This window comes from Asterias rubens, chromosome 1 (assembly GCF_902459465.1).
Source record: "Asterias rubens chromosome 1, eAstRub1.3, whole genome shotgun sequence".
In the NCBI taxonomy this organism is placed as follows: Eukaryota; Metazoa; Echinodermata; class Asteroidea; order Forcipulatida; family Asteriidae; genus Asterias; species Asterias rubens.
The window spans coordinates 26,186,709-26,214,509 of NC_047062.1; the positions used below are offsets into that span (position 1 = coordinate 26,186,709).

At 39.3% G+C, this 27,801-nt stretch overlaps 1 protein-coding gene across 2 annotated transcripts; it reads left to right on the plus strand.

The window, feature by feature from the left end:
• Nucleotides 1–1,559: 1,559 nt before the first annotated feature.
• Nucleotides 1,560–26,197, plus strand: LOC117291118 (metastasis-associated protein MTA3-like). 2 transcript variants are annotated; one of them, XM_033772664.1, is made up of 19 exons: nt 1,560–1,698; nt 3,283–3,350; nt 3,909–4,002; nt 4,793–4,980; nt 5,543–5,660; nt 6,490–6,592; nt 8,612–8,711; nt 9,602–9,790; nt 10,302–10,435; nt 12,261–12,391; nt 12,632–12,748; nt 12,877–12,980; nt 14,491–14,719; nt 15,230–15,355; nt 16,154–16,315; nt 16,993–17,046; nt 17,751–17,794; nt 24,695–24,789; nt 25,890–26,197. In XM_033772664.1, the coding sequence occupies exons 1-19, from the start codon at nt 1,671–1,673 to the stop codon at nt 26,014–26,016; spliced, it is 2,211 nt and encodes a 736-aa protein (XP_033628555.1). In that variant the 5' UTR covers nt 1,560–1,670; the 3' UTR covers nt 26,017–26,197. The 2 variants fall into 2 exon arrangements, with proteins under 2 accessions (XP_033628555.1, XP_033628546.1); XM_033772655.1 differs by lacking the exons at nt 24,695–24,789; nt 25,890–26,197 and adding exons at nt 18,833–19,010; nt 20,548–21,831.
• Nucleotides 26,198–27,801: the final 1,604 nt, after the last annotated feature.

Below are 27,801 nucleotides of genomic sequence, written 5' to 3' on the forward strand. Positions count from 1 at the left end.
TGGAGAGCTGTTGATAGTATGAAACATTGTGAGAAACAGCTCCCTCTGAAGTAACATAGTTTTTGAGAAAGAAGTAATTTTCCACAAATTGATATTGAGACCTCAAAATTAGATTGTGAGGTCTCGAAATCAAGTATCTGAAAGCACATAACTTTGTGTGACAAGAGTGTTTTGTCTTTCATTTATTATCTCGCAACTTAGACGTCCAATTGAGCTCAAATTTTCACAGGTTTATTAATTTATGCATATGTTGCGATACACCAAGTGAAAAGACTGGTCTTTGACAATTACCAATAGTGTCCAGTGTCTTTAATGTCATACAGCCGCCATCTAATGGAAATGCACAGATGGACCAATGAGCCAACTTCTTTTGACCTCCATGAGAGGGCACTGAGTCCAATGAAGTGTTTAGTGAGGATTAACTTTAATTAAACGTATGTTACAAAAAAAACAATTGTGCAGCACACAGTAAATTTGCCGCTTGCAACCCAAAGTGAGAAGTATGTGGTAAACTGTGCAATAAAATTGGTTCCAAGCAGCATGTCCTTTGAAAGGAATCAAGGGTTATAATAAATTTCACAATTCCTAAGAATCTAGTAAGTGTGTATAGTTTTGAGTAATTTTGGTTGATGTCCTATGAGGCCGTATCAAAATAAGTGGCTACAGCTACACTACAACTGTTTCTGAGGGACTTTGAGGACATCCATACTTCAATGCATACATGCATGAGGTTGTGACAATCTAGCTGTAGCTGTGAGCTGCTACCTCAGATACGTCCTAATAATAATTTGTTTTTCATTAATCCATCCAACAAGAAAATGCTTCAGATAATTGTGACGTTGTGATTTGTTTTTCTTCCTACGTTTTTCTTTATGTGAATTTTTTGAAATGAGAAAATAGTTGAATGAGTCTTTATACACGGTATATGTTTTTATATCTTATTTAGTGTGTAATTATTATCAAAATTATTATAAGTATTAAAACATTAAAAAATAAAAACACTGATTAGAAAGAAACTGTGTGGCCATTTGTTTCCAAAGTCAAGTTGTAAATGTTATTTAATTATGTAGTGTTTGAGAAACAGGGCAAATAACCTGGAAAATCCAATCAGATGGCCAAGTTGTTCGGCTTTACTTGAGCACATGGGATAAGAGAGGGGGGGCCTTTGAGCCTGGAGTATCCCGTATGAAAAAAGTCCTATCTATAGGCGAAATGCCTTTAGAATCCTACAGGATTTAAATAGGATTCCTAAGGGATAAACTAATAATTTTCTAACCTCTATGCTCTGCTGAGCTTTTCTTTCAGATATACCGCAGCTTATTTTGGGGGCTCCAACATAATATGTCCTGACCCCTTCCCCCTCCAACCTTGATTAAGAACCCCACCCCCTCCATGTGTAGTATCCCCCACCACTCTTCTTTTTTGTCATGATTGTGGGTGAAACCTATTGTCCTTTAGAAAAAACTGGGTGGTCAACCATTTGCTTTGTTAAAAATGCTGTAGTGGAGCGCCCCCATTGTTCAATTAGGGCCAATCCGCGGTAAAGGCGTGCGGTTTTTGTGAATGAAAAGACAGGCCGACGGAGAAAGCGACCTCTTTATTTTCCCCCGAATCTTTTATTGCCGTATTATGTAGTTTCTGGAGCTACTGTCTCAGAAGAGAGGCTTGAGATGGCGGCCAATATGTACAGGGTCGGAGGTAAGAAAAACATTGGATTTTTTTTTGATAAAAATGATTTTCTTTAAAGGTGAAGTTTGTCCGATGCGAGAAGAAAAAAAAATATCTTTAACCACTTCGCCCCATTCAGTTCGCCCCCGTCAAGTCGACTACTCGGGTCGTCAGAGCACGGGAACTCTCCAAATCTCAACGATTAAAAGAGTGAACTAGATCAAAGTAAACGCTATTTTAAATCCCTTGGACTTAATTGATTACAATTTCACATTCAGTCAACAGTCGCAGAGTCAAAATATACCCCCACAAATGTCTCAAAAAAGTCCCCCATCAGTCCATCTGGGATGGAGGAAGGAAGAGAAGGAGCTCGAACGAAGGGACTTCAAAAGTCGAACCCATGGTACCGCAACCGTTTAACGACACCTTGTAATCACCCACATACCTTACACAGACAATGGGCGACCTGTCGTATGTGAGTTTGCGCGTGCGCACTTGGTTCTTCACTCAACTATGGTGTCGTATGTCGTATGGATATAATACAGAAAAACAACTTTTTTGAGACCTGATAAAAATTGTGTACACTTGTTGTGCTCACCAAATCGAAAAACACAATTGAATACCAACCACCCTCGTGTGCTAATACCCAAATTTTGAACCACCGCTAGTGACCGGAAAGTCACAAAAAATGTAAAAATATGCCATGATGTTTCCGTGAAACACCACAAACGGTAAATGAAAACGTGAATATTCACAATTCTTGTCTCCAATGATTCAACTTTTCACGCATGCAAGAGCGCAGACTGGCGGTACCACATGTTCTGTACAAAGAGATTTAATCCTACTCGTTAATCGGCCGTCCAGCTGGAGGTCTCCTATCTTTTTCCACTGGCCAGACAGGGGCATTGTCAGAGTATTCTTTTGTTACTCTGCGGTTTTGCGGGTCGTTCGAGCTCTTTCTTTTCCTTCCTCCATGATCAGTCCCAACCAAAGACGAGTCCCCATTCATGTTACTATTTAACTTTCAAAGTTTAGAGTTGCCATCATTTCAATGACCTCTTGCTCTGTATGCTGCTGCTGTCCTGTTGGTGCTGTGGCGGAAACTTGCCACACTCAGTCAGTGCCTATGCAGCTTTTTAAGCAAAATGATGAGTGCAGTGTGTGCAGCACTGCAGTAGTACTAATGTAGTGCTGGCGGCGATGTGTTTGGTTTCAAGAAGTTAACAAAATTGTGTTAATTTGTAGTTTTGATAATCGACATAGAATCATAACCCTCGATCCTCCCTCCCGACCATCCTTACGAGACAACCCATGGTGAATCAACATGTAAACTGGTAGATATTCAATCTCTACCATTTTTGCCCAAATTCTTAATTTGTTGAAAAGTAAGCTCTTCCTTCTAGACTTAAAGAGGTTCAGGTTGGAAGTAAATGTTGCTCCATTTTTACACACCACCAGGGCAGTACCACACAAAGTTTGTTTAAATTTTGTAATTGTATTTATTTATGCTTTTGTTTTATATTTTTTATTCCAAATAGAGAATACATGAATCTTGATGGTATGCCATTTAAAGAGACAACGCTTACTGACAATTTTGTTTTTGTGTGATTGCAGATTATGTCTATTTTGAGACATCATCTTCACAACCGTACCTCATCAGGCGTATTGAGGAACTAAACAAGGTGGGTACCAATAATCAGAGTTGATCAGTCAAACGGTCATCAAACTTGATGGAGGAGAATTCAGGCCTAGATTTTCATCTGTGAGAGGTCAAAGCCATGCACCAAGGCTAAAACCAGGGGCAACAGAGGCCATGCCCTCTAATTCAAGGCCTGATAATTCCGTTGATGTCATTATTTCCTCAGGGATCAGGAACACCTTTTTGGGTTTAATCTACTACCCATTTTTATCTTTCCAAGTAACCCATTTTCGCTGAGCATGTTTGTTTATTCTTCAGAATAGATTAAGGGAAACTGCTTTATGGAAGGTCCTGCATTAATATACACACAGAAATTAATGCTTTTACATCATTTGTTTTTGTTTGAGATATTACACAGTCGGGTATTTTTTTCAAATGAAGACCGCCCAACTTGTCTGGTCGTGAGTCTAGTGGCCCAAGACTTAAAAACACTGGCCTGCATCCAGTGTAAAAATTTAGCCCTGTATCTAGTCGTGGTGTAGCATTGCCAATTACTTCTATTCATGCTAGCTCTTATAACGGTTGTATCTCTAAATTTTAGACTGCAAGCGGCAATGTTGAGGCCAAGGTGGTTTGTTTCTACAGGAGGAGGGATATCCCAAGCTCACTCATCCAGCTTGCAGATAAACATGCATGTAAGTCATCCAAACAATGCTTATCAATCATAATACTTAATTGAAACCCCTCAAAATCCAAATCCCTCATCTACATTCCAACAAAACCAGCCATGCCATAGTTTGTTGCCAGGCAGAGCAACTGGAGGAGTTTCTATATATCATAGATTCTGTCTTGTAGTAGGTCAGGATATTTGTGTTAAAAATGCACAAGCTTGGAAACTTGGGATTGTGCCATGCAATAAGTGTATATCTGGAACAGCTTCACTCACACAACGGGAGCTTTGGGAAATACTAGATAGCTGCAGATGCAATGGGTAAAGTAAATATTTCTAGAAAATTAGTTCCACCGGATAAGTTTTAAAGTTTCCTACTAGTTAGTTCCAATCTGATTACGTTTCGCCCCGTTCAAGATTGTCTCTTGTCCACAGGTAAAGAATCAATTTAGGATAATGAATGAACCAACATTCTTTTAAGTACTTGTTTGATTATTATTAAATGTTTTGCGGCGTCTTTCGTTTCACCGCAAATTTTTGAATGTTTTTAACTTAACCATAAACCTTTAGCTGTCTGGCAAATCTCAGCTTTTTCTTAAGTCTCTCTGGTAAATTTTTCCATACTGGAAGTGATGCATTTTCCACATCTGACATAGAGGGGGTGCACACCATAGAAGAATGGATATCAAACTTAGCAATCTTCTGGTTGACATACAAACAGAATTGCATGGCACCGGTTCGAGTGGGTACTAGTGATGAGTAATATATCCAAAAATTCACTCTCCCGCGAATTTTTTTTATATTTTTCTTTCCAGTGGCTCTTGAAGATGAGCAAGAAGAAACTTTAGAAGAATTATCGGAGAAGCAACGGCATCAGCTGAAGCATCGAGAGTTATTTCTCTCCCGCCAATTAGAGACACTCCCAGCTACACACATCCGTGGGAAGTGTACTGTGACATTACTGAATGAGACTGAAAGTTTACTGTCGTATCTCTCCAAAGAGGTGGGTTTTAGCGGCTAAGTTGGGTCCATTATGAAAAGAGTCGAGCAGGTATGCTCGACCATGGAGCTCCTCCATGGCTCAACCAAGTTTTTCCACCTTTTTAGTTTCCCAACTGTGTTCTTTCCGTGTGATTCTGTTTTTTTTAATTTCCCAACGTTTTTCTTTCCACTTGATTCTGTTTTTCTGTACTCTGTCCAAAGAAAACTTGAAGCATTCTTTTGCATCAAGCAGAGCCATGAAATTGGGCCGTATTGGCCTATAAATTTCTTTTTAAGATTGTATGCTTTGCTTAGATAAGATTGCTAAACTGTTGTGAGCATTCCGAGTAATATTTTTTAGGGGTTTTGAAAAGAAGTGGTTGCTATAAAAAGCCATTGTAATGATTGAAATGCCTTACCCAAGGGCATAAGTGTCATGACCAGGATTCAAACCTTCACTCCAATGATTGAGCCGTCTGAGCTGGAAGTCTAATACACTAGACAACTTGAGCACAACATAACGCTGGTTTCTTAGTTGTTTGTATTGGTTCTTAGTTATTTGTATTGGTTCCATTTTTTTCCAGGATGCATTTTTCTACTCCTTGGTGTACGATCCACAACAGAAGACCCTCCTTGCTGATAAAGGAGAGATCAGAGTGGGACCTCGATATCAAGCAGAGGCACCAGCCAAACTCGCTGAAGGTACGCCCCACATCAAGCATGAAGATCTGATTCATTACATGGTCATTTACACCATCAGAGCTGCCCATCCTCCCTAATTCTTCAAAGAGTTTCGTGAAAACAAACTAATTTTTCCATGTTGTGGTGAACAAATCCCCCCGATTATGACATGTTCCCATACGTCATGAATGTATTATTAATATATCCCTGATTACAAGATGTGGACAGCTTTGCAGTATATAGCCCTCTCACACAACGATGGTATTACACCAGATGACAAATTCAGATTAGTTAGCAATAGTAACACATAGTTTGCAGTTTTTGTGTACAGCGCATATATCCTAGTATCTGGATCAAGGTTCTTTACAATATTATTATCCCTGTTCATCAGGCATACTTAGATTGTTCATCAAACAAGCATACAGCACTGAGCTGCTTAAATTAGTGCTAAGGGATTAGTCCAACCATAAAGCAAGCAGAATACTATATCTGCCTTCACAGGTACCCATAACATGGGTTATGAGAAGTACCTATGATCAAGTGCCTTGCTGAAGGACACAAGTGCCATGACCGGAATCAAACCCACAGTCTGATAAATCAGCCACCAGAACTTGGGTCCAATGCCACCAGAACTTGGGTCCAATGCTCGGCCACAACATTCCACAAAAAGGAGGATCTTGAGGACTTTCTTGAAACAAGCAAAAAGGATCACCTCATTTTATTAAATTTTCAAAAGTCGGTTGCAAGGTTCATGTACATGTATAGCAAAAATTGAAAGCTAGACGATGAAAACAAATTAACTCTTTTGAAAATCATTCATTTATTATGATTGATGTTTTTTTTGTGGAAGGTGAAGAATATGAACGAGATTTAGCCAAACTGGAAACTAAAGTATGGAGTTCGGATCATGAACTACAAGATCGTCAAATCGATCAGTTTCTTATACTAGCAAGGTATGTACTGATTGATTAAGGGAAATGGGTTTAATGAAATATGTTTATTTGTATACAAGTGTAGTTCTGGAGTCACTCACAGTACATTGACCGCAGGTTTCTGAAGTCAGATTTTCAGAATGATTCTGTTATATGCTACTAAATAATATCAAAGTCTTATATAGCGCACGTATCTACCAAACAAGGTACTCAAGGCGCTGAGTATATACAAACTTTCAGAAAGATAGGTTATTGCAATGATGAATTTTGAGACCCAATTATTTAGCACCTTAGTAGAGTTTACAAGGTGCTACGGCGCATTAAGCAGCCACAACCAGGAACACCGGGGCGAACCCCTTCTCTTTTCGATAAGTGCACTGGGTTCTGTTACATGCGTTACACAACATGATCAACGGGACCAATGGCTTTACGTCCCATCCAAAGGACGAAGCAATGGTTAAGTGTCTTGCTCAAGGACACAGTGTCACGGCTGGGGATTTGAACCCACACTCTGCTGATCAGAAACACCAGAGTTTGAATTCGTTGCTCTTAACCGCTCGGCCACGACACTTCCACGTGGGTAGCTCGCAAGGCCAAAATGTTAATGTTCTCCAGTGCACTTATCAAAAAGAGAAGGGGTTAGCCCCTGTGTTCCTGGTTTGATTGGCAGCATATTGCCCCACAGCACCTTGTAAACCACACTGTACATGTTGCTATGTATGTAAAAGGAGTACATCTCATATTTAAAAACGTAGTTTTACATGTACATACTTTGCAGGAAAATACTAAGGGAATCAATGTGTGGTGAATAGGTTTTCAACTAGTGGTTTCATCCCAACGAGGCCTGGTTCTTGATAATTTTACAGAGACGAAGTCGAGGTAAATTATCAAGAACCAGGCCTCGGCGGGTTTAAACCACTAGTTGAAAACCGATTCAACACACTTTGATTCCCATTCATTAATACCTTTTTGGTCAAAAACATAATCACTTGTTGGTCATAAAGTAAAATAAATGCAAAAACTATAATTGTTAAATGATTTCTTTCAACACAACACCCCTCCAGCTATGAATTGGTAGAGCCCTCCGCTGCCCTTGCGTAAACACCTCCTTATAAGGGAATGCTGTGGGCGTCGCACATATCGCGTGATGTGGCACAACTGTTTCAGCCGTTGCACTAGACCAATAGGAATGAAGAAACTGTCTTATAAGAACAGGTGCTAGGTCGCGTGTCACGTCCATGTATTAACACTTTTTACCGATCATTAACAAAAGGTTTATGCACACCCACGTGACATGCTCTCCACCAATAGGAGTAGAGAAACTGTCTGGGGTATTTATGAATGTATGTTAAAGTGCTTTGAGCGTCACTGGGTGACAGATATACGCTCTTTGTAAGAAGCCACTATTATTCTTATTATTCCTTTGGAAAAGGCGTTCTATAAATACGATAATTATTATTATTATTATATTATTATTATTTGGTACACCACTGTTTTCGCTCTAGTTGGAAGCCAAGCTTTCTGATGGTGGTGTCCTCAGTCATATTCTTGTTTTGCATGGACAATGCTTCCTACACCATGCTTTGTAAGAGTTTTAACTCTTGAGACATCTTGCGTGCTGTTTTTATCTTAGATGGCACCCCCGAACAAAGATATTGACAAAATAGGAACACCGCCAACATAGGGCTAGATAGCTCAGTTGGTAGAGCGCCGGCACGTTAATCCGGAGGTCGTTGGTTCCAATTCCACTCTAGTCAATTCTTTGTTCAACCCCCCAAATCTGGTTTTATTTTTTTTTTCTTCTTTTATGCAAGTCGCCAGACACACAAGGCCTAAAGGCCACTTCAAGGTGTGGGCTGCAATTATTTTTGTCAAGAGGCCTATGCCACCTACTACTAGGGCTGAAACAGGGTTACACTTTTACAGTCCATACGGATGTAGGCTTGGGTATCATCAGTCCAAAGCCTGGCCGGTAGAGCAGAAAGCACTACCTCCCCAATTTAACTGAAAATAAAATGATTGAATTGATTGACTCTCCAGGTCAGTGGGTACATTTGGCCGAGCTCTTGACTGTAGCAGCTCAGTACGTCAACCCAGTCTTCATATGAGTGCTGCTGCAGCCTCTAGAGATATAACACTGGTAAGATTGTTTGTAGTTTTTACTGGATATTTGGATTAAAGGCACTGTGATTGTATGCTCTGATGGTCTCTTGAAGTACTGCTCGGAACCTTGAGTCGTTAAACACTGGTTCTTTCCAGAACCACCACTACTCAAAAGAGATATCAACATGATGTTACAGCAAACCTATCTTAGTTATACTTCACCATGCAAAGTTTAAAATCCTACTAACAAAAAAGAAGTTTAGTCAGAAAAACAAGATGTTTGGTAAAACAGTTCTTCAAAATATATGCAAACTGTTAAGAAATCTTATGGACTATGCGAATGTTGGGTTACACCAGTTCGATCAGTGAGTGGAAACAAAAGTCAAAGGAAAGTCCAGGGTATACGAACAATTAATACATTAAAGCTATTATTTGTTAAGATAAAGCTATAATAATAGTAAACGTACAGGTACAACAAAGTATTAAAACACTTTTGAGGGAGTGTTGGCTCTAAAATACTCTGCTCATCTTCAGGAGAAAGTTCGAATGCCAGTGGTTAAGCTGCTTAAAGGAACATGTTGCCTTGGAACCGTTTGTTATGAAATACATTATGGTTAGAAAGATATTTTAAAAGTAGAATATAATAAGCCACACAAGTATCACTCGAAATTGCCCGGTTTTCCTTTTACGTCGCAAACTAACACGGTCGGCCATTTTGTGGTGTCAAAATTTTGACTCCGCAAAATGGCCGACTGTGTTTCTGCTGGAGGGTTACCTTCGGTAGTGGTGACAAGAAGGCGTTGATTAAGAACATGATGTTTTGTTGAACCCTACCAATGGTTGTACCTGCAAGTTTACTATTATTCATTCTCCTTATTTACACCATGCAAAGCTTGAAACATCACTTACTATTATTTGTTATTATAGTTCCATGCGATGGACATGCTGCATTACCAGGGTTATGACATTACTAAGGCTGTATCAGCCCTAGTACCAGCAGGAGGACCCGTTATATGCCATGATCAACTAGAGGAGTGGTCTGCCTCTGAAGCCAACCTCTTTGAAGAAGCGCTGGAGAAATACGGGAAAGACTTCAATGACATCAGACAAGATTTTGTAAGTGAAGTAACCAGTAATTGATATTCTTTAGTTGGTCATAATTGGTTTTTCTTATTTATATTTTTCTCAGGGTTATTTTAAAAGTGCTGTTCTCAGTCTGTTTTGAAGATTGCCAAGATTTAAAGTTAATCAATTAATTAATTAATTATGGCTTCTTATGCTCATATCCATCACTCATTGATGCTCAAGGCACTTCAACATTCAGTTTTTTCCTGCAAGGTATGTTGGACTACGTTTGAAGTACGAGACCTACTCCTTTTACATAGCACCATGTAATGGTTTACAAGGTGTTGTGGCACAATATGCTGTCGATCAAACCAGGATTACCGGGGGGAACCACTTCTCTTTTTGATTAGTCCACTAGGTTCTTTTACATGCGTTACACAACACACGGGACAAATGGCGTTACGTAGAAACACCAGAGCTTGAGTCTGGTGCTCTTATCCACTCGGCCGCGACACGCCACAGTTAATGTTCTATTTCGTTTAAAATCTGTTATTCTGCACAGCTTCCATGGAAAACTTTAAAGAGCATTGTAGAGTATTATTACATGTGGAAGACAACGGATCGCTACGTCCAACAGAAACGTCTCAAGGCTGCTGAGGCTGAGAGCAAACTCAAACAAGTCTACATACCCAACTAGTGAGTATATTAATCAAGTATTAACTGACTCAACCCTCACACTGTCTGACCATTCAACATGGTTTTGAATGATAGATGCTCTATGCCAGCCTTCAATATGAGATGTGGTCAATGCATTCACACAGAACACAGTCAACCCTCCTACTGTCTGTTCATTCAACATGGCTTCTCCAGAAGACGATCAGAGCATACTGATCGGAACGTCAAGTTAATCCAACGGTTCTTTTCAGAACCACCCCAACTCAATTAGAGATTGTTATTACATGGTGTTACCGCAAACTCTTCTATATCTTATTTCCACCATGCAAAGTTTCAAATCCTACTTATGGTTTTGAATGATAGATGCACTATGCCAGCCTACAATACGAGATGTGGTCAGTGCATTCACACAGAACACAGTCAACCCTCCTACTGTCTGTTCATTCAACATGGTTTTGAATGATAGATGCACTATGCCAGCCTACAATATATGAGATGTGGTCAGTGCATTCACACAGAACACAGTCAACCCTCCTACTGTCTGTTTATTTCAACATGGTTTTGAATGATAGAGGCACTATGCCAGCCTGCAATTAATAACATATAGTGAATGCATCTTGACAGTACACAATTAACCCGCCTACTGTCTGACTATTCAACATGGTTTCAAATGATTGAAGCACCGTTCAAGCCTGCAATATGATAGCATGTAGTGAATACATCTCAACTGTACACAGTTAACCCCTACTGTCTGTCCATTCAATATCTTCCACTGTGGTTTTAAATGATAGAAAAACTATTCCAGAGTTGTGATATGATATCATGTGATGAATGCATTGAATACCATGTGTATAGTACACAGTCGAGCTTCCTACTGTGGAGCGTTCAAAGTCATCCACAGGTTTGGAGTGATACAATGCCTTATGTCAGCCTGCACTATGTTATCATGTTAAAGGATTTCGCTACTTTTTGTAACACAAAACACAATGTCCACAGATTAACCTTACACTGTTTTAAGATAATGATAGACGAAAGCTTACCTTAGAATATTACCTGCTGAGGTGCTAATAGTTTTTTAGAAATTATTAAAAACAATGTCACGAAAATACGTTTGAAATAATTTTCTTCTCGTGAGACGAAAATTATTTGCGTGACTTGTTTTACTCATTTCTCAAAAGCTACATCAAGTAGTATTTAAAGGCAGTGGACACTATTGGTAATTGTTAAAGACTAGCCTTCACAGTTGGTGTATCTCAACGTATGCATAAAATAACAAACTTGTGAAAATTTGAGCTCAGTCGGTTATCGAACTTGCGAGATAATAATGAAAGAAAAAAACACCCTTGTCACACAAAGTTGTGTGCGTTTAGATGGTTGATTTTGAGACCTCAAGTTCCAAATCTGAGGTCTCAAAATCAAATTTGTGGAAAATTACTTGTTTCTCGAAAACTATGGCACTTCAGAGGGAGCCGTTTCTCACAATGTTTTATACCATCAACCTCTCCCCAATTACTCGTCACCAAGAAAGGTTTTATGCTAATCATTATTTTGAGTAATTACCAATAGTGTCTACTGCCTTTAAAGGGAAGCTTTCTACCATCATTGTCTTCAAATTGTGTAAGTTGAATGTAAATCTGCGGACATTGTGTTTTGTGTTAGACAATAAGTACCCAGACCCTTTAATGCATACTTACACAGATCATCCCAAACCTTATTGTTATGTTCTGGTTTTCTTCTCTTGTTTCTGCTTCTTCTTTCTCGATGAACCTCCTCTGCAAGATTGTCGTAGAGACTTGAAACTTGCCATGTACTTTAACCCTTAATTTTTGTTTGATTTTTTCTACAGTAACAAGCCAAACCCCAATCAGATTCCAAGCAAGCCAAGCGTCAACTTGCCAGGCCAGATTGGTGCCCCCGGAACACCAGGTGTACCACCAGCAATCTCACCTGGCAGTAGGGCATGTGAAAGCTGCTACGGTATTACACAGTCTTCACTTTTTATAATAATAGTTAATAATAATTCTGGCTTCTTATACATGTATAGCGCACATGTCTGTCACTCAGTGACGCTCCTGGCGCTGTAACATACAGTTTTTCCTGCAAGATGTGGAACTATGTTTTGAATTATGAGACCCAATCCTTAGATAGCACCATGTAAGAACTTAATGTATTACTGCTATTGTTTGAATTGTTTGTATTGTCTTATTGCCCACACAGCGAGCTCTTCCTACCAGTGGTATTCTTGGGGACCAGCCAACATGCAGTGTAGACTCTGTGCTACCTGCTGGATCTACTGGAAGAAGTGTGGTGGCCTCAAGATGCCAACCAGACTCGGTAAGTTTAGATATTGCCATTAATCAACAGATGTGGTTTCCTAAAGATCTCAAAAGTTAGATTTTATTCTTTATCCCCGAACCAAATATCCATCTATTACATTTGATAATTGTACGATTTTGTAACAGATGGAGATCGTCCTGGCCCATTGCGCAACCGTCCAGAGCGCCCTCAGGGTATGACTTTTGGCCTTCACCGTCCATTCCGCTGCACCATCAGTGGGTGTGGCAAGGTAAGAGATGTCCCTCTCAACCCCTCTCCCTGCCCCCGCCCTACCCACCCCTGCACAGAAATAAAAATGTGAAGTAGAAACTTGTTCTGCATAACAGCCAAATGAAATAGGATCAAGATCATGTTTGATAGACTTGTGTAAATGCAAAAAGTCACAATACAATACAAAATCTTGTAAAACAGACTTCCATTTGACACTATACAAATGTTGGGGTTTTTGTTCACTCTATATTTATTTACAGGAACGTGAGTCCTCCATTTTGAAAACGGAATTTTTTGCCCTAAAAAAAGAAATTCCATATAACAGACAAAACCATATACATGTAATAACACCCCAGATTGCAGAGTAGGGCTTTTAAAATCAAAGATAAATGTTAATAATTGGGCTTCATGCTCGCAAGTTTGGGCTTGCATGCTTTCGCGCTTTGCGCTTTTTTTCACATCACTCTATCACATCCCTGTATTTAGGGTGTATGTACAAGCCAAACAAACTGAATTAGGTTTTTGCATCGAGACTTCTTTGTTTGGGATGGGAAGTTGTGACAAAATCAAAATATAGTATACAAATAAGAGAGGACCCCCTTCTCTTTTCGATAAGTGCACTGGGTTCTTTTACCAACGGCTTTACATTCCAGGACGAAGCAATGGTTAAGTGTCTTGCTAATAAGGACACAAGTGTCACGGTTGGGCATTAATCTAAACAAAATGTACAAGATTGTATTCTGGCATCCAATATGAGGTTGTTTGTTTTTATGTTTTACATTGGTGAGGTCTAGCATACAAAAGTGAAAATGGAATGGACAAAAAAGCTTGTTGAATAGTACCAAAATGCATGGTTTATGATGTAGGCCATGTAATGGTTCGATTATTGAATGCCATGTCACCTACAATCCTTCATTCAAATGATGAGGATCTAGTTGGTTGTTATCATAGAGCTATATATATTGACTAGAGCGCTAACACCCCGTTATACACGCACTAAGGTTTTGAAGCCGTGTGGGCGCATCCATGTTTATGTACAAACCAATACAAAAGCTTGAAATTTTGTACGGCAATTGTACGGCTATTTGCATGATGGTGCGTTTGTTCTTTTTTATGTGTCATCGAAGCAAAACATTCAGCAAATGTGAACGCACAATCTGCTGATGAGCGTACAAAACTGCGAGCATCATGGCGCGTATACTTTTTTTAGAACGTCAATCACTGAGTCGAAGTTACGGTTTTCGTAGCGCGGACGTGCGCGAATGGGCAGTCGCGTACGAAAGCGCACACGCCGAATGTAACAAATCGCGGCAATGTGTGTTCTCTTAAAATTAAAATCATTCAGAACTCACGCAACACATCAAACATGTCTGTGCTCAGGGTGGCTTCAAAACGCAGAGCAAGTTAGCGCTCTAGTCAATATATATAGCTCTATGGTTGTTATATAAACTAGTTTAAACTTTGTACACCATATATATACAACTGATGAATCATATTGATAAAGAAATGTATGTTTTGCCATTTGCCAGGAGTTCAAGCTAAAGGCACACTTAGCCCGCCACTGCCAGACAGTCCATGGGTTGACCATCCGTACCAGCAACCCTCGGGCCTTAGGATTGAAGACTCGCCAGGCCTTCTACCTGTTCACCACCCCGCTAACCAGGCTCTCCCGTAGTGTCTGCCCAACGGTCCTCAACATTCGCCATGCTTCTAGGAATCCGTTTGATCCAATCAACATAGCGGCCATCAAGCAGGCCTGTAAGTCAAGCATAGTGGGTCAATACGTCAATCACTCCCCCCCGATACCATAGCCATCTGAAATCACCTACAGACATTCCCTGCTGAAATCACCTACAGACATTCCCTGCTGAAATCACCTACAGACATTCCCTGCTGAAATCACCTATAGACATTCCCTGCTGAAATCACCTACAGACATTCCCTGCTGAAATCACCTACAGACATTCCCTGTTTCCCTTCCACTACATGCTGCAGAATTGTACCACCTGTCTCCACCCCCTTCCCCCTACCTGTACATCAACATGTGCATGTATGCGTTTTGTACTTTAGATTTCCCCATATTTGTTTGGGTTTTTTGTTGTTGTAAGCTTTTTGGGAGGGCTTATTTTATTTTATTTGTTCTCGCTTATAAGGTTGGGTAGGATGAGAGATTGCGTAGCTGACTTCAGTCCTTTCTATTCAGTGCTAAAGGTGGTTATCTAGAGTAAACCCAGTAAACCCTTTCTTTCTGTCTTTTGTTGTGCACAGGTCAAATGTTTCTTCCAGAGGGTGAGGGTAAGGTGAAGAAGTTCAGGAAGCGTAATTGGCCCAAGGTGGACGTTGTGGTGACCAAGCTCCAAGGAATGATGGAAGCTGCCAAGAAGAGTGGAAGAGGTAGTTCATAGACTCTGCAAGTCTCTTATGCATTCAAACTGTTTTCTTTCCTTCACCGGGGATTGCAATGTACCTGATCCTATTGTGGAACCTTAATCTGAATTGTTAATAATAAAAAAATCTTATATAGCGATATATAGTACACCCATGGGGCATATCAAAGCGCTATGAGTTTTGACCTGCAAGGTATGTGGAGCTATGTTATTGAACTATGAGACCTGTTTCTTTATAGGACCATGTAATGGTTTACAAGTTGCTGTGGCGCGATATGATGCCAATCAAACCTCAGGATTACCATTGATAAGTGCATTGGGCTCTCTTTCGGCATTACACAACACACAGTACCTACGGCTGTGCATCCCATACAAAGGACACAGCAATAATGGTTAAGTGTCTTGCTTATGGACACGAGTGTCATGACTTTTACTCGAACCTACACTAACACCAGAGTTTGGGTTGTGTTTTTATCTGCCCGGCCACGACGCACCATGTTCACAGCATATTCCACACTGGGTAGATTGATGTCACTGTTTGTCTGGCATTCATGTTTTCAATCAATCAAAGGTCATTACAGAGCGCCAAAATGTTTTGCTTAGATAATGAGAAACTATAAATAAATAGTAAACTTGCGGGTTCAACCATTTGTAAATCTCTTAGGGTGAGTGTTGGCTCTGAAAAGAGCCGGTTTGGTCTTGACGTTTTTCGAATTGTATACTCTGCTCGTCTTGCATAGAGTTTGAAAAGAACAGCCTTCAAAACAAAGGGACTCTCTAATGTATGGGGTTTTTTTCTTTCTAGACTTGTACGAGGGGCGTGGACTGAGTACCATGGGGTCGGCCAGCCAGCAGGCTATATGGGCCAAGGGCAATCGCTCTGATTTCAAGGATGCTTCCACAATCAGTACCATCTCACCAACCATGATGAGAAAGAGGGGATACGAGCACAGCTCTTCTTCAGATGGTAAGGAAACTATACATCTTTCATTAGATTTGCTGTAGCACCATGTGAAAATCTCTGTTGAGTGGTGTTGGTTCTGAACAGAACAGGTGGTTGAAAACTCAACGCTTCAATCAGTGAAGACGATCAAAGCATACTGATCAAAACGTTGAGTTGTCAACCACTGGTTCTTTTAGAACCAGCACTACTCAAAAGGGCACCCTGTGAGGAAATTGTAAATTTCTACTGGGGCGTTTCAAGGGCACCAAGGCAATGACCAGTGGGGCATAGAGACAATCGCTTCATTGCCTCTGTGGAGTATCAGGTCTGCATTATACTCGGGGATTAATCCAAAACTAAAGCTGTCTCATTACTCTTGTGCTCCAAATGTTTACACCTGGGTTAAGAGAAGCAAATTATGGTTAAGTGCTTGCTCAAGGAGTGACAGGTGTCCTGACCAGGAATCAAACCCACACTCTGACGACTCTGCCATCAGGACAAACCTCTCGACCATAACACGCAAAGAATAAATCCCTATAATTTGATTACTCAAAAACTTCTCAAAAACTGTTCAATATTTCAGGTTACGACTCTTTTAACTTGTTATAAGTATTTTCTTGTACACTTTTTTATGGAGACCTTTTTTCTGCATTCAGGACAACTTTTTTGTAAATTGATTTCATCCGTTTGTTTAACTTCAGCACCAGCCAACAAGAGAATGCAACTTGCTCCTCAGCGCCATGTTCCAAAGAAAGGTATTGTCGCCACTCTGATCATTTAATTCTATCATCTAATAAGCGTGCCTGATACTTTTATCTGAATTAAGACTTTTTGTCCGTGCTTGGTGAATTTTTTTCTTTTTTTTTCTTCAGATGTAAGAGATCATGATCTTTGCTCTACTCGAGTACTCAGGGTTTTGTTCCCTTAACTCCTTGAAATATTAACATCGGGTCACAATTTCATAGAGCTGCTTAAGCACCAAAGTAGCTAAGCGTAACAAAACTACGCTTACCAGAATAAGGTTACCAGCCAAACTACCATCTCAAGAGTACAATTTGTGACTGGTATCCTGATCATTTTTGCTTAGCAGAAAATTGTTAAAAAATATTTTGTGCTTAAGTAGCTCTATGACATTTGGCCCAGGGGTTCCCAAAATTTGGAAATGCCATCGTTTTAACGTGCCTTCCAAAATTTCAAATTCCTAGCCGTGGTAAACTGTCCAACCAACATGAGAAATATTCATGAGTTTTGGCTTTTAAAGAAAGTAGCTTTTCTGGGTTCGGTATGGTGAACAAAATTGTCTTTAAACTAAAATGTTGAGAAATTATTTTTAATCATTTAGAAGTAATCATTACACATTCTATAAAACTAACAATTATCAGATAAGTTCCCCCCCTTCTGCCAAAGCCCTGCTTAATAAAGATCTCATCCTAAAAGTCAAAATTTCTTTTTGATTCAGGTGAACATTTAGAAGACGGCGGTAGTGGAGACGCTAGTGCACAGGTAGGTCATCAAAATAATGCTCTGCACTTAAAGGAACATTACAGAATTGGTTTTCGCTAACAAAACAGCTGGCAGTGTAAGCACTTTATACAATATACGTGTACATAAACTGACAAACCTGTTGAAGTTTATGATCGATCGACCATCTGGGTCACAAGAAAATAGTGAACAATTTATTGCACATTTTGCATGATATCAGTTTTAAACAAATGAAAACAGAATGCTCACTGAGCGATGAACTCCAAACGGGAAATTGGTTTTATTTATTTCTCATCAAATACGACATTTCAGACAGACATATTTTAAGGGATGTTGTCTATGATCATCATCATTAGACCGTGTAATTTTTATGTAAATCTGTGATCTTCTTACCAATTCTGTAATGTTCCTTTAATTTCATATGGTAAACAACCAGAAAATAATCTATATACATGCCTTGACCTTCCCTCTTGAAGGGGCAGTCAATATTCTTGTGGCAATGGCCACTGTATGAGGAAAATGTAAATTTGTATTGGAACTTTGGATGGGGCACAGTGCACTACAGCTATTGCCATGGGTTATTTCGAGACCTGTGTATATAATGCTGTACATCATCCAATAATCACCCATATTGGACGGGCCTATCCATTATTACATTTTGGAGTGCGTGGCAGTAAACACCAGCGTTTGGCTGACACATGACATGTATTCCTTCAATCAAATGAGAAAGATGTGTGTGTCTAGTGTTCTAAACCTCTTGTTTGTGTTTCTCTATTCCTATTGGTGGAGAGCGCATCACGTGGGGGTGTTTAAACAGTTGATAAAGACCAGCTAGAGTGGTTTAAAACCAGTCAGTGATAAAAATGGCCCCGTGAAAAGGGATACATTTCGGCTTATGTTTTCTCACTTTAACAGTGACGTCATAACGTTCGTCTTTGCACTTTATTTTCTACAAAAGAAGCTTGTTTTTCCCCGAAAGTGGGTGGGTTCTGAAGATTGGGGAAATTTATAAATTTTGAAATTGATGACATCACCGATGAAGAAATGTTGCTGCTACAGGATATGGAGAGCAGAGAGCCGGAAAGCGGAGAAATAAATGAAAGTGACGAAGAAAAATGTGCTCCTGGGGGAGGCAGGTTTGACCATCTAACTGAAGCAGAACTTTCAACATTGGAAGAAGAAAAGTACGAAAAGGGAACGTCATACGTAACTGGGTGGGGTGTGAGAATCCTACAAGGTAAATATATAAAAATCTGAACTGTTGTCCTTTTGTATTGTACATAATTATGAGCAATTGCAGTTTACTATAAAGATGTAAGTCACCAAGATCGCCTAACCATTCTTCAACTTCCCTCCATTGTTCACCATGTTGACAATTAAACTTTGAAAATTGGATTTACCCACACTAACTCTTTTAAACATTCCGCTTTTAATTACTTTCCTTATATTTGGAATACCTTGCCCTCCACCTTAAAGACAGTGGACACTATTGGAAATTGTCGAAGACCAGTCTTCTCACTTGGTGTATCTCAACATATGCATAAAATATAAACCTGTGAAAATTTGAGCTCAATCGGTCAATGAAAGAAAAAACACCCTTGTCACACCGAGTTGTGTGCTTTCAGATGCTTGATATTGAGACCTCAAATTCTAAATCTGAGGTCTCAAAATCAAATTCGTGGAAAATTACTTCTTTCTCGAAAAGTACTCCACTTCAGAGGGAGCCGTTTCTCACAATGTTTTATACTATCAACCTCTCCCCATTGATCGCTACAAAGTAAGGTTTTATGCTTATAATTATTTTGAGTAACTACCAATAGTGTCCACTGCCTTTAAGAGAGCAGGGTACTAACTCAGCCGGCTACAAAGCAATCATCCACAATCATTTTTTCTCCTAATTTTGGCCAATGTTTCTCTGCAACTCTGTAGATGAGTTTTCTTTGGGCGCAGTCAATTACTTACTTGGTTTTGTAGATACTGTGTCGACATACAAACATCCTATATCGTTGCGGTACCCGCTGCCAAAACATAGGATTCGAACTGCTTCTAGCTCCCGGGCAACCTCGGTAGTCTAGTTGGTAAGACACTGCTCTAGAATTGCAAGGGTTGTGGGTTCGAATCCCACCCGAGTAACATGCCTGTGATATTTTTTCACAGAACTCTGGAAAGTACTGAGTATACAATGCTAACACACATCAGTTTATGGGTAAAAACCAAAATTAATATACAGACATAATTTCTACGAAGCTTTGTGAGTGGTTGGCTGTGTTCGTGGAGGATTCATCTACAGAGTTAGTTATTTACAAGCCTGGCATGCATCTTTCTCTGCAATTTTATTAAATTTTTAAATGCCCTCCTCTTGCCAAATTTTGTAATGGTTAATTTTCATTTCTTAATTGTTCCACTTTGATTGCTTATTTCATGTCTTATTTGTATACCTAAAGGGATTGTCCATTTGGATAGTGATTTTGTTCGCTTTTGGGCAATCCCTAGGCTTATGTTTGCTTTTTCCGTTTGGATTTTTATGTTTCTTATTGTTTTCCTAATGTTTTTAAATCCTGCATTTTCTGTTATTGTTGCTGTAAGATTTACCTACAGGCATTTTTTATTTTCATTTGAATTAATTTAAACAAAAATATAATTAAAATTGATGCCCCACAGAAGACGGGTCAAAATTGGCAATGTTTTTTCTTTTAAATTAAAACAAATTGTGCTCAAATTTTTCTACTTTTGATTATTATTAAAACTAATTTTTTAACATCATTTACTTACAGATTGGTGTAAGAGTGTGGGTGAAAATCCAAGCTTTGAGAATTTGGAAGTACATGACTTGGCGTCACTCTTGCGACGATTATATGGGGGGACAAAAAAACAAGATGGCACAGCCTATTCTTATCAGTCTCTGAGGGGTTTGAGGGCATCTATCCATCGTCACCTCACAAGCCCTCCGTTCAGTCGCGCTATCAACATACTGCAAGATAAAGAGTTTATGTCAGCCAACAATGTCCTTCGGGCAATGATGAAACGTATCAAGAGAGAAGGCAAGGATAAAAGTCACCATAAAACTTCCATCAGAGCCGAAGACATAAAAAAGATGTTTTCAAGTGGCACACTCTCCACCTCCAACCCAACAAGTCTTCTGAGATTGGTGTGGTTCCACACATCTTTATTCTTCTGTAGGCGAGGCAGAGAAGGCTTAACTTCTCTGAAGCGAGATTCATTCGCCATAAAGAAAGATGCTGCAGGCAAAGAGTATGCCACTATGGTGTTCAACGAAGCTACCAAAAATCACCCTGGCAACTTACAGCATGATTTTGACGGGGAGAAGCGAATGTATGCAAAGCCTGAAAGTAATGTTTGCCCTGTTGCAGTTCTGAAGCTGTACATGAGTAAACTGAATCCAAAACAAGAAGCCTTTTTCCAGCATCCCTACTCATCAACTGATGGGGAAACACATGCTTGGTACTGCAACGCACCAGTTGGCAAAAACAAGATCGGGGCAATGATGAAACAAATATCCAAAGATGCAGTCCTGAGCCAAATCTACACAAACCATTGTGTGCGAGCTACAACTATAACTGTACTCAACGAGGCTGGTTGTGATAGTCGTACTATCATGGGGCTTTCCGGTCACAGAAATGAATCATCCATCAAACATTACTGTCGTGATCCTTCTGAGAAGCATAAGGTAGATATGTCAGCAGTTCTGCACAATGTCATCGACCCGGACAGCATCGCTACCACCAGCAGTCAGCACAGGCCCTCACTCACTGTTGCTAAGCAGCATGTCCCCGCAACCAACTCCACAGTGTCGATGCTGCCAGTGTATGTACTCGTCAACAAGTCTAAAGACATGGCCGTCAAGATCAAACAAACCACACAAACAAACCAGTCACAATCCATCTTTACAGCTTCATCTTTGCCATCAGAATAAATTTGTCAATTTCAATTTCCCAGCAACACAGCCGTATTTCCTTGCCTTGTATTTCCATTTTTTTCCATATAAATCAGCTTGTTTTAAAGGAATGTTACAGAATTGGTAAGAAACAAAATTGTGAAGACCACAGATTTACATAAAACTGATGATGATGATGATGGTAGAAAACATCCCATGAAATATTTCTGTCAGAAATGTCATATTTGATGAGAAATGAATAATCTAATTTTGCCTTTGGAGTTGGTGCACTTAGCGTTTTGTTCATTTTTGTTTTGGCATCGATGCAATACAAAATTTGTAATCGGTTTTTCACTATTTTCTCGTGATTCAGAAGGCCGATCGATCTTGAACTTCTACAGGTTTATTGGTTTATGTGTATAGTGGATTTAACATAGAGTGCTTACACTGCCAGCAACTTATTTACTAGCAAAACCAATTCTGTAATGTTCCTTTAAGGTAAGATATAACATCTTACATGTATTTCAGAACAATAGCCTAACATTAAGAGTGAAGTATTTGATCATTTTTTTATGATTTTAGTGGTTTTCCAGTGAGCTCCAGTGCTGGGATAAGTTAATGGTAAAAGAGTTTGCACTTGTTTGCGTCCATTCGTAAATATGTCTTTGAGGTGTCCAGAGTTGGCCAGAAATGTTATAGATGTTTTGAACAATTAACTTTTGAAAAGAAAACCCAGGCAACAAGCCGTTTCCCACGCACGATTCACGGGACATTACGTCATCCGTCTCAGACATAATTCTTGTGAGTTCACCGAACCGCGCTAATTGGAATTTTGAGAATGCCAGTGAACGACAGCGGCAGTTAACCTTGTCCTTTTGATGTAGGCTTGTTCGCAAAAACAATCTATTTCCTTCCTCCATGAATGGCCACACGTGTGTGTACACACCACACCGATGAACGTGCTGTTTAATTTCCAGGGCGCAAAAAAAAACACTGAACTGGCCGATGATTATGTAAAAGGTTGTTACAGGTTTATATGTTGCATTTAAAATTTATGTAGTTTTCTTGTTGCATTTAAATAAAATGATGAATACATTTGCTTCGGGTGTTAAAAAACATTGTTTGAACTGTGTAATTTCTTGTTCATGCATCTAAAATCCCCCTGTGGATTGTCAAAGGAAATAAGATGAGCCATTAGTTTGGTTTGGTAAATTATGTTGTACAGTACCACTGTTATGAGGCTTGAACAAGACAACTTCATTTGCAGCAGACTGCTGGGCCACTGAACATGGACAGCAAAAATCTTGACTAAAACATAAAAGAGGAAACTGGAAGCATAATGGTAGCAGTCATATTTTGTTCAAAATGTTGGTGTTTTTAATTTGTGAATTGGAATAAAAGGGTAGTGACTCGTTCATAAATGGCTGTTTAAGAAACCGTCGCTACCCTTTTATTCCCTGATTTTCCTCTGCGTTTGTCACCATTATTTGATTTTTAGCAAACATCTGTCATTAATTCTCTCTTGAACTTTTGGTAATGGTGACCCAGGTTCAAAAACTAACACAACTGAAACAACATACAAGAAAAAGTCAAAACTGCTGACAAGAAAGCAACTTTTTATGTATACAAGGTAATTACATTTATTTTAAATTATTAAATTATATTTAAGTCTGTCGGTTCGACTCGTGAATTCTTTCACACTCAGTTTCTTTTATGACACCCAAATTGTAAATACACTTCTTGGTAACACAACTGTGATTAACTCATCACAGAGGAGTTCATCTCCAAAACATACTTTAAACTTCTTATTGATTCAAACAATCTTAAACTTCAAATCAACTTACCTATGGGTTGTTCTTTTACAAAATCATAAGTTTACTCCATCATGATTAACTCATCATCACGGAGGAGTTCAACTCCGGAACATCAGGTAGACCTACACCTCAAGACTGCCAAGTACGTCTAACAGTTCGTCTATAACAGTTCGGTGCAATTATCACATCTTTCGGCCAGCGTCATTTCTCTCTTAAAAGTGTGTGGTTACTCCTGAACCCACGGCCATCTCTTCATATAAAAAAACTAAAACCCTTAAAAGTATTTTGCAAACAGTTGTTAGCATTACAAGCAATACTTCTCATTGTGACATGCGCTGTATAAGAGTTGTTATTATTATTCATTATTATTCCTCTGTCAAGAGGTTCTTGAGATCTGCAATATACTTCTTCTCGCACTCACTTCCTCACACCACATTCCAAACAACATTCCACAACAAAATACAAAAGGTCTGGACAAAGCAACCGATTATTAAACAAAGTAAATAGTAAACAAAAACACAAAGCAACTGCAGCTTAATCACCTTATAGCATGACTCGATTAAAGAAACAGTCTGCGTTCTCACTGGTTAAAAAACTTTCGGGCGAGACCACACAAACGCAAAGGTAGTGTTTTAACACTATGCCGAGATGGGTAACTTGCGCAAAAAAAAAGAACAAAAATACCAGTGTTACAGCGTTCTTCTGATGACGACAAAGGGTATTGCTTAAAGGCACTGGACACATTTGGTAATTGTCAAAGACCGGTATTCTCACTTTGTGTATCCCAACATGTGTGAGATGTTGGACACAATTGGTCGTCAAAGTTAATACGAGAGAATAATGAAAGACAAAACAACATTGTTGCACAACTGTGTGCTTTCAGATGCCTTATGAAAATGCGTAAGGCCTGAAGTATTTTAGTATTGAGTGAGAAATTACCTTTTTATCAAAAACTGTTACTTCAGAGGGTGCCGTTTCTCGCTATGTTTTATACTATCAACAGCTCTCCATTGCTCATTACCAAGTAATTTCTTGTGCTAAAAATTATTTCGAGTAATTACCAATAGTGTCCAACTCTTTTTCTAAGCTGTGATTAACATGTTTGTATTATGTAGCCAGGCACACCTTCAGTGCAAATCTCTCCTTAGCTTTTTATAAAATTTCAAAAGCAAAGTTTGGAGTATAAATTAAATTTTCTGGATTGATTTTTAGAGCGAAGATGGAAGAATGATTTTCAAGAAGCGCAGACATCTTAGCTGGTTGGATGCCCCTGATGATGTTTATTTCCACGCTGATGAAAATACCAGGTCAGTATAAGTCAGCCGTCATTCTGTTCTGTCTTTACCAGATATAGACGATGCATTTTGTTTGCACTGGAGTTGATATACTCCTGCATACTAAGTGAGTGAGTAATAATAATAATTGATTATATGAGTGAAAGTAGTACCTGTGGTGGTTGGGGCACTTGGCACCATTCCGAAAGCACTGGGGAAGCATCTTGACGAAGTAGGGACAAATGTGAGAATAGATATGTTGCAGAAGGTGGCGCTGTTGGGAACAGCGAAGATCCTAAGAAAAACCCTTGAGATCTAAGGCTACAGGCCAAAGCCTGGTTCTAGGAGTTACCGGCACAATAGAAAATATTATCTTTCTTGTGCATGCTGTGATAAGATGAAATAATAATAATAATAACAATAATAATACAGGCATGCTTGATGGGTGGGCCTTAGACTTAATGAATCCAAACCAAATATCTTACGATCAACATCAAGACCAATGACAAAATTTTCGTCAAAACAAGTAGCAGTTTCAACTGCACGAAGTTGACAACTACAAGTACCTTGGTGCCCTTGTGAGAGACAGCAAAGGTGAAATCATCAAAGAAATGGGCATGGCGTGGTCGGCATGCAACAAAATAATGTGTGGAAGTCAAGCCTCAACAATAAGAACAAACTAAACATCTTCAAATCAACTGTAGAATCCATCATAATGTCTGGCTCAGATACATGGACAATCACAAGGGAACTAGAAGAGAAACTGGATGCGGAAATGCTTCAATGTTCACTGGAGTCAACACATGACAAATACTGAACATGGCAATGAACCAAAACTATCCACCAAAATACAACAGCATCGTCCGAGCCTGGTGTGGCTTTCCTTGCAGGGAACTTGTACAGAAACATCAAAGAACCCATCTCTCAGCTTATCACCTGGTCACCAAAACATGGAAGTGGGGAAGAGGAAGGCTCAGCTATACAGATGTAGTTGCTAGGGACCTCGGTAAACTAGAGAGAAAAAATGAAGACTTCCACCCTGCTGAGTGTTCAAGGCGCAGGAGAAAAACAAATTATTACCTTTTTCTTAAAAAACGCTTGTTTAATTTTGTTTTAACCTTTTCTGTTTTCAGGAAACTGCGTAAAAAGCTTCCCATTCCATCGCAGAAGCGTCTCGCTCGACGCCCCTGGAAGATCACCTCCCAGACCAACCGGATGGTCAGTAAGGTCCAGTCAGCAGAGACCATTGTCATTGACTAAATTTCATTTTCATAATTTTTGTATCACAAACAGGCTTGAACCTGAACTTTTTTTAAATTATACACAAATCACTCTCATAGTTTATCAGATCGCTTTTGAATCTCGCAGACACTGGACACTATTCGTTATTACTCAAATCAATTGTTGGCATAAAAACTGACTTGGTAACGAGCAATGGAGAGCTGTTGATAGTATACAAAATTGTGAGAAATGACTCCCTCTAAAGTAACAGTTTTTTTGGAAAAGTAATTTCTCACTAAAATATTTGAGTCAATTTTGAGACCTCAGCTGAGGTCTCGCAATAAAGCATCTGAAAGCACACAACTTATGTGACAAGGGTGTTTTTTCTTCAGTTTTTCTCTTGCAATTTCGACGCCAGACTGAGGTCAAATTTTCACAGGTTTGTTACTTTATGCATATGTTGAGATACACCAAGTGAGAATACTGGTCTTTGACGATTACCAAAGGTGTCAGGGGTGTATTTCACAAAGAGTTAGGACTAGCCTTATCTCGAGTTAGGACGAGTTACTAGTCCTAACTTAGGACTAGCTGTAAGTTTTTGATATCTCTTAGGACTAGTCCTAAGTTAGGACTAGTCCCAACTCTTTGTGAAATCGACCCCAGTGCTCTTTAATACAAAGTACAGGATTGGTGATAAGTTTCAATATGACTTATTACAAAGTTCATACCAGTATCAATCCTCCAGAAAAATAGTTCCATCTGAAATACTATCACATGAAAGAAAGTAGCACTTAAAAACTTGAAAATCACTGTTGCTTATTTTGATTGTCGCAATCAAAATAAACCCAAATAAACAACTTGGCACTGAATCCTTGAGGAAACAAATTATTTGTCCAGTTGCTTGACCGAATTTGATGAAGTTTCATTGGTTAAAGGGCAAGTTGCCGTGGATGAAATTGTTACTTTTCTTTAAATGGGGCGGGGAGGGGTGAGTGCAGGCTCTTTTTTTCCCAGACATTTTTGAACTGCCTCAGGGAGTGTATGGTAAAGCACAATCGTTATTCCTCTCAGACTAGTGAAATATTGTGGTTCAGTTCTTATTGTTGTGTAGATCCCCAGGCTGGGTGTATTCATTCATGTATACATTGTACATTGGCGCAGTGTCAGATGTCAATATGGCAGTTCACAGATGGACCTATAGACCTTATCTTATGCACATGATGTCATATCAGTAGGGCGCCCTCACCTAGAGGTAAAAAAGCAGCATTTAATTGGCCAAACCTGTGCGTCGCGCATACAATTCTGTGCGTTTTGATTGTTTCGTCGTCATCGTTTTACCTCTAAGATGGCGGCTGGATGACGTCAATGCACAAGGTCTGTTGACATGATTGACTGCCACAAGCAGACACAACACATAAACACCTTGCAAGCATGTTCACGAGTTTGCCATTACTAATGCACAACTCACAAACATCGGTAAGTGGTTTTCTGGTCCACAGTGGTGGTTTCAAGGAACTGATTACAAATTTCCTTGATACAATTTCAGTCTGATGTCTATTTTGTATAAAATACAGGATTTTTTTTTTAATACAATGTTTGAATTCTGCGGTAGTCATTTCTGGTAGATGTAATTGTAGTAGAGAGATTAGGTGTTTTTGCATGATGGTGTTTTGTTACGTCAAACACTCCGACGCAAAGTCTTCAATCTAGTTTTGAATATGTAGGTATCGTAAGTTTATGTCTTTTAATGTTATTGCTGGTAATTTTGTAATTTATAATAATAAAAACAAGATTGATAAGAACAACCTTTTTGATATGGAAATT

Coding starts and splice junctions, on each gene's coding strand:
- LOC117291118 (XM_033772655.1), top strand. CDS start 1,671: ATGGCGGCCAATATGTACAGGGTCGGAG. Junction 1,699..3,282: donor CAATATGTACAGGGTCGGAG/GTAAGAAAAACA, acceptor GTGTGATTGCAG/ATTATGTCTATTTTGAGACA. Junction 3,351..3,908: donor GTATTGAGGAACTAAACAAG/GTGGGTACCAAT, acceptor TCTAAATTTTAG/ACTGCAAGCGGCAATGTTGA.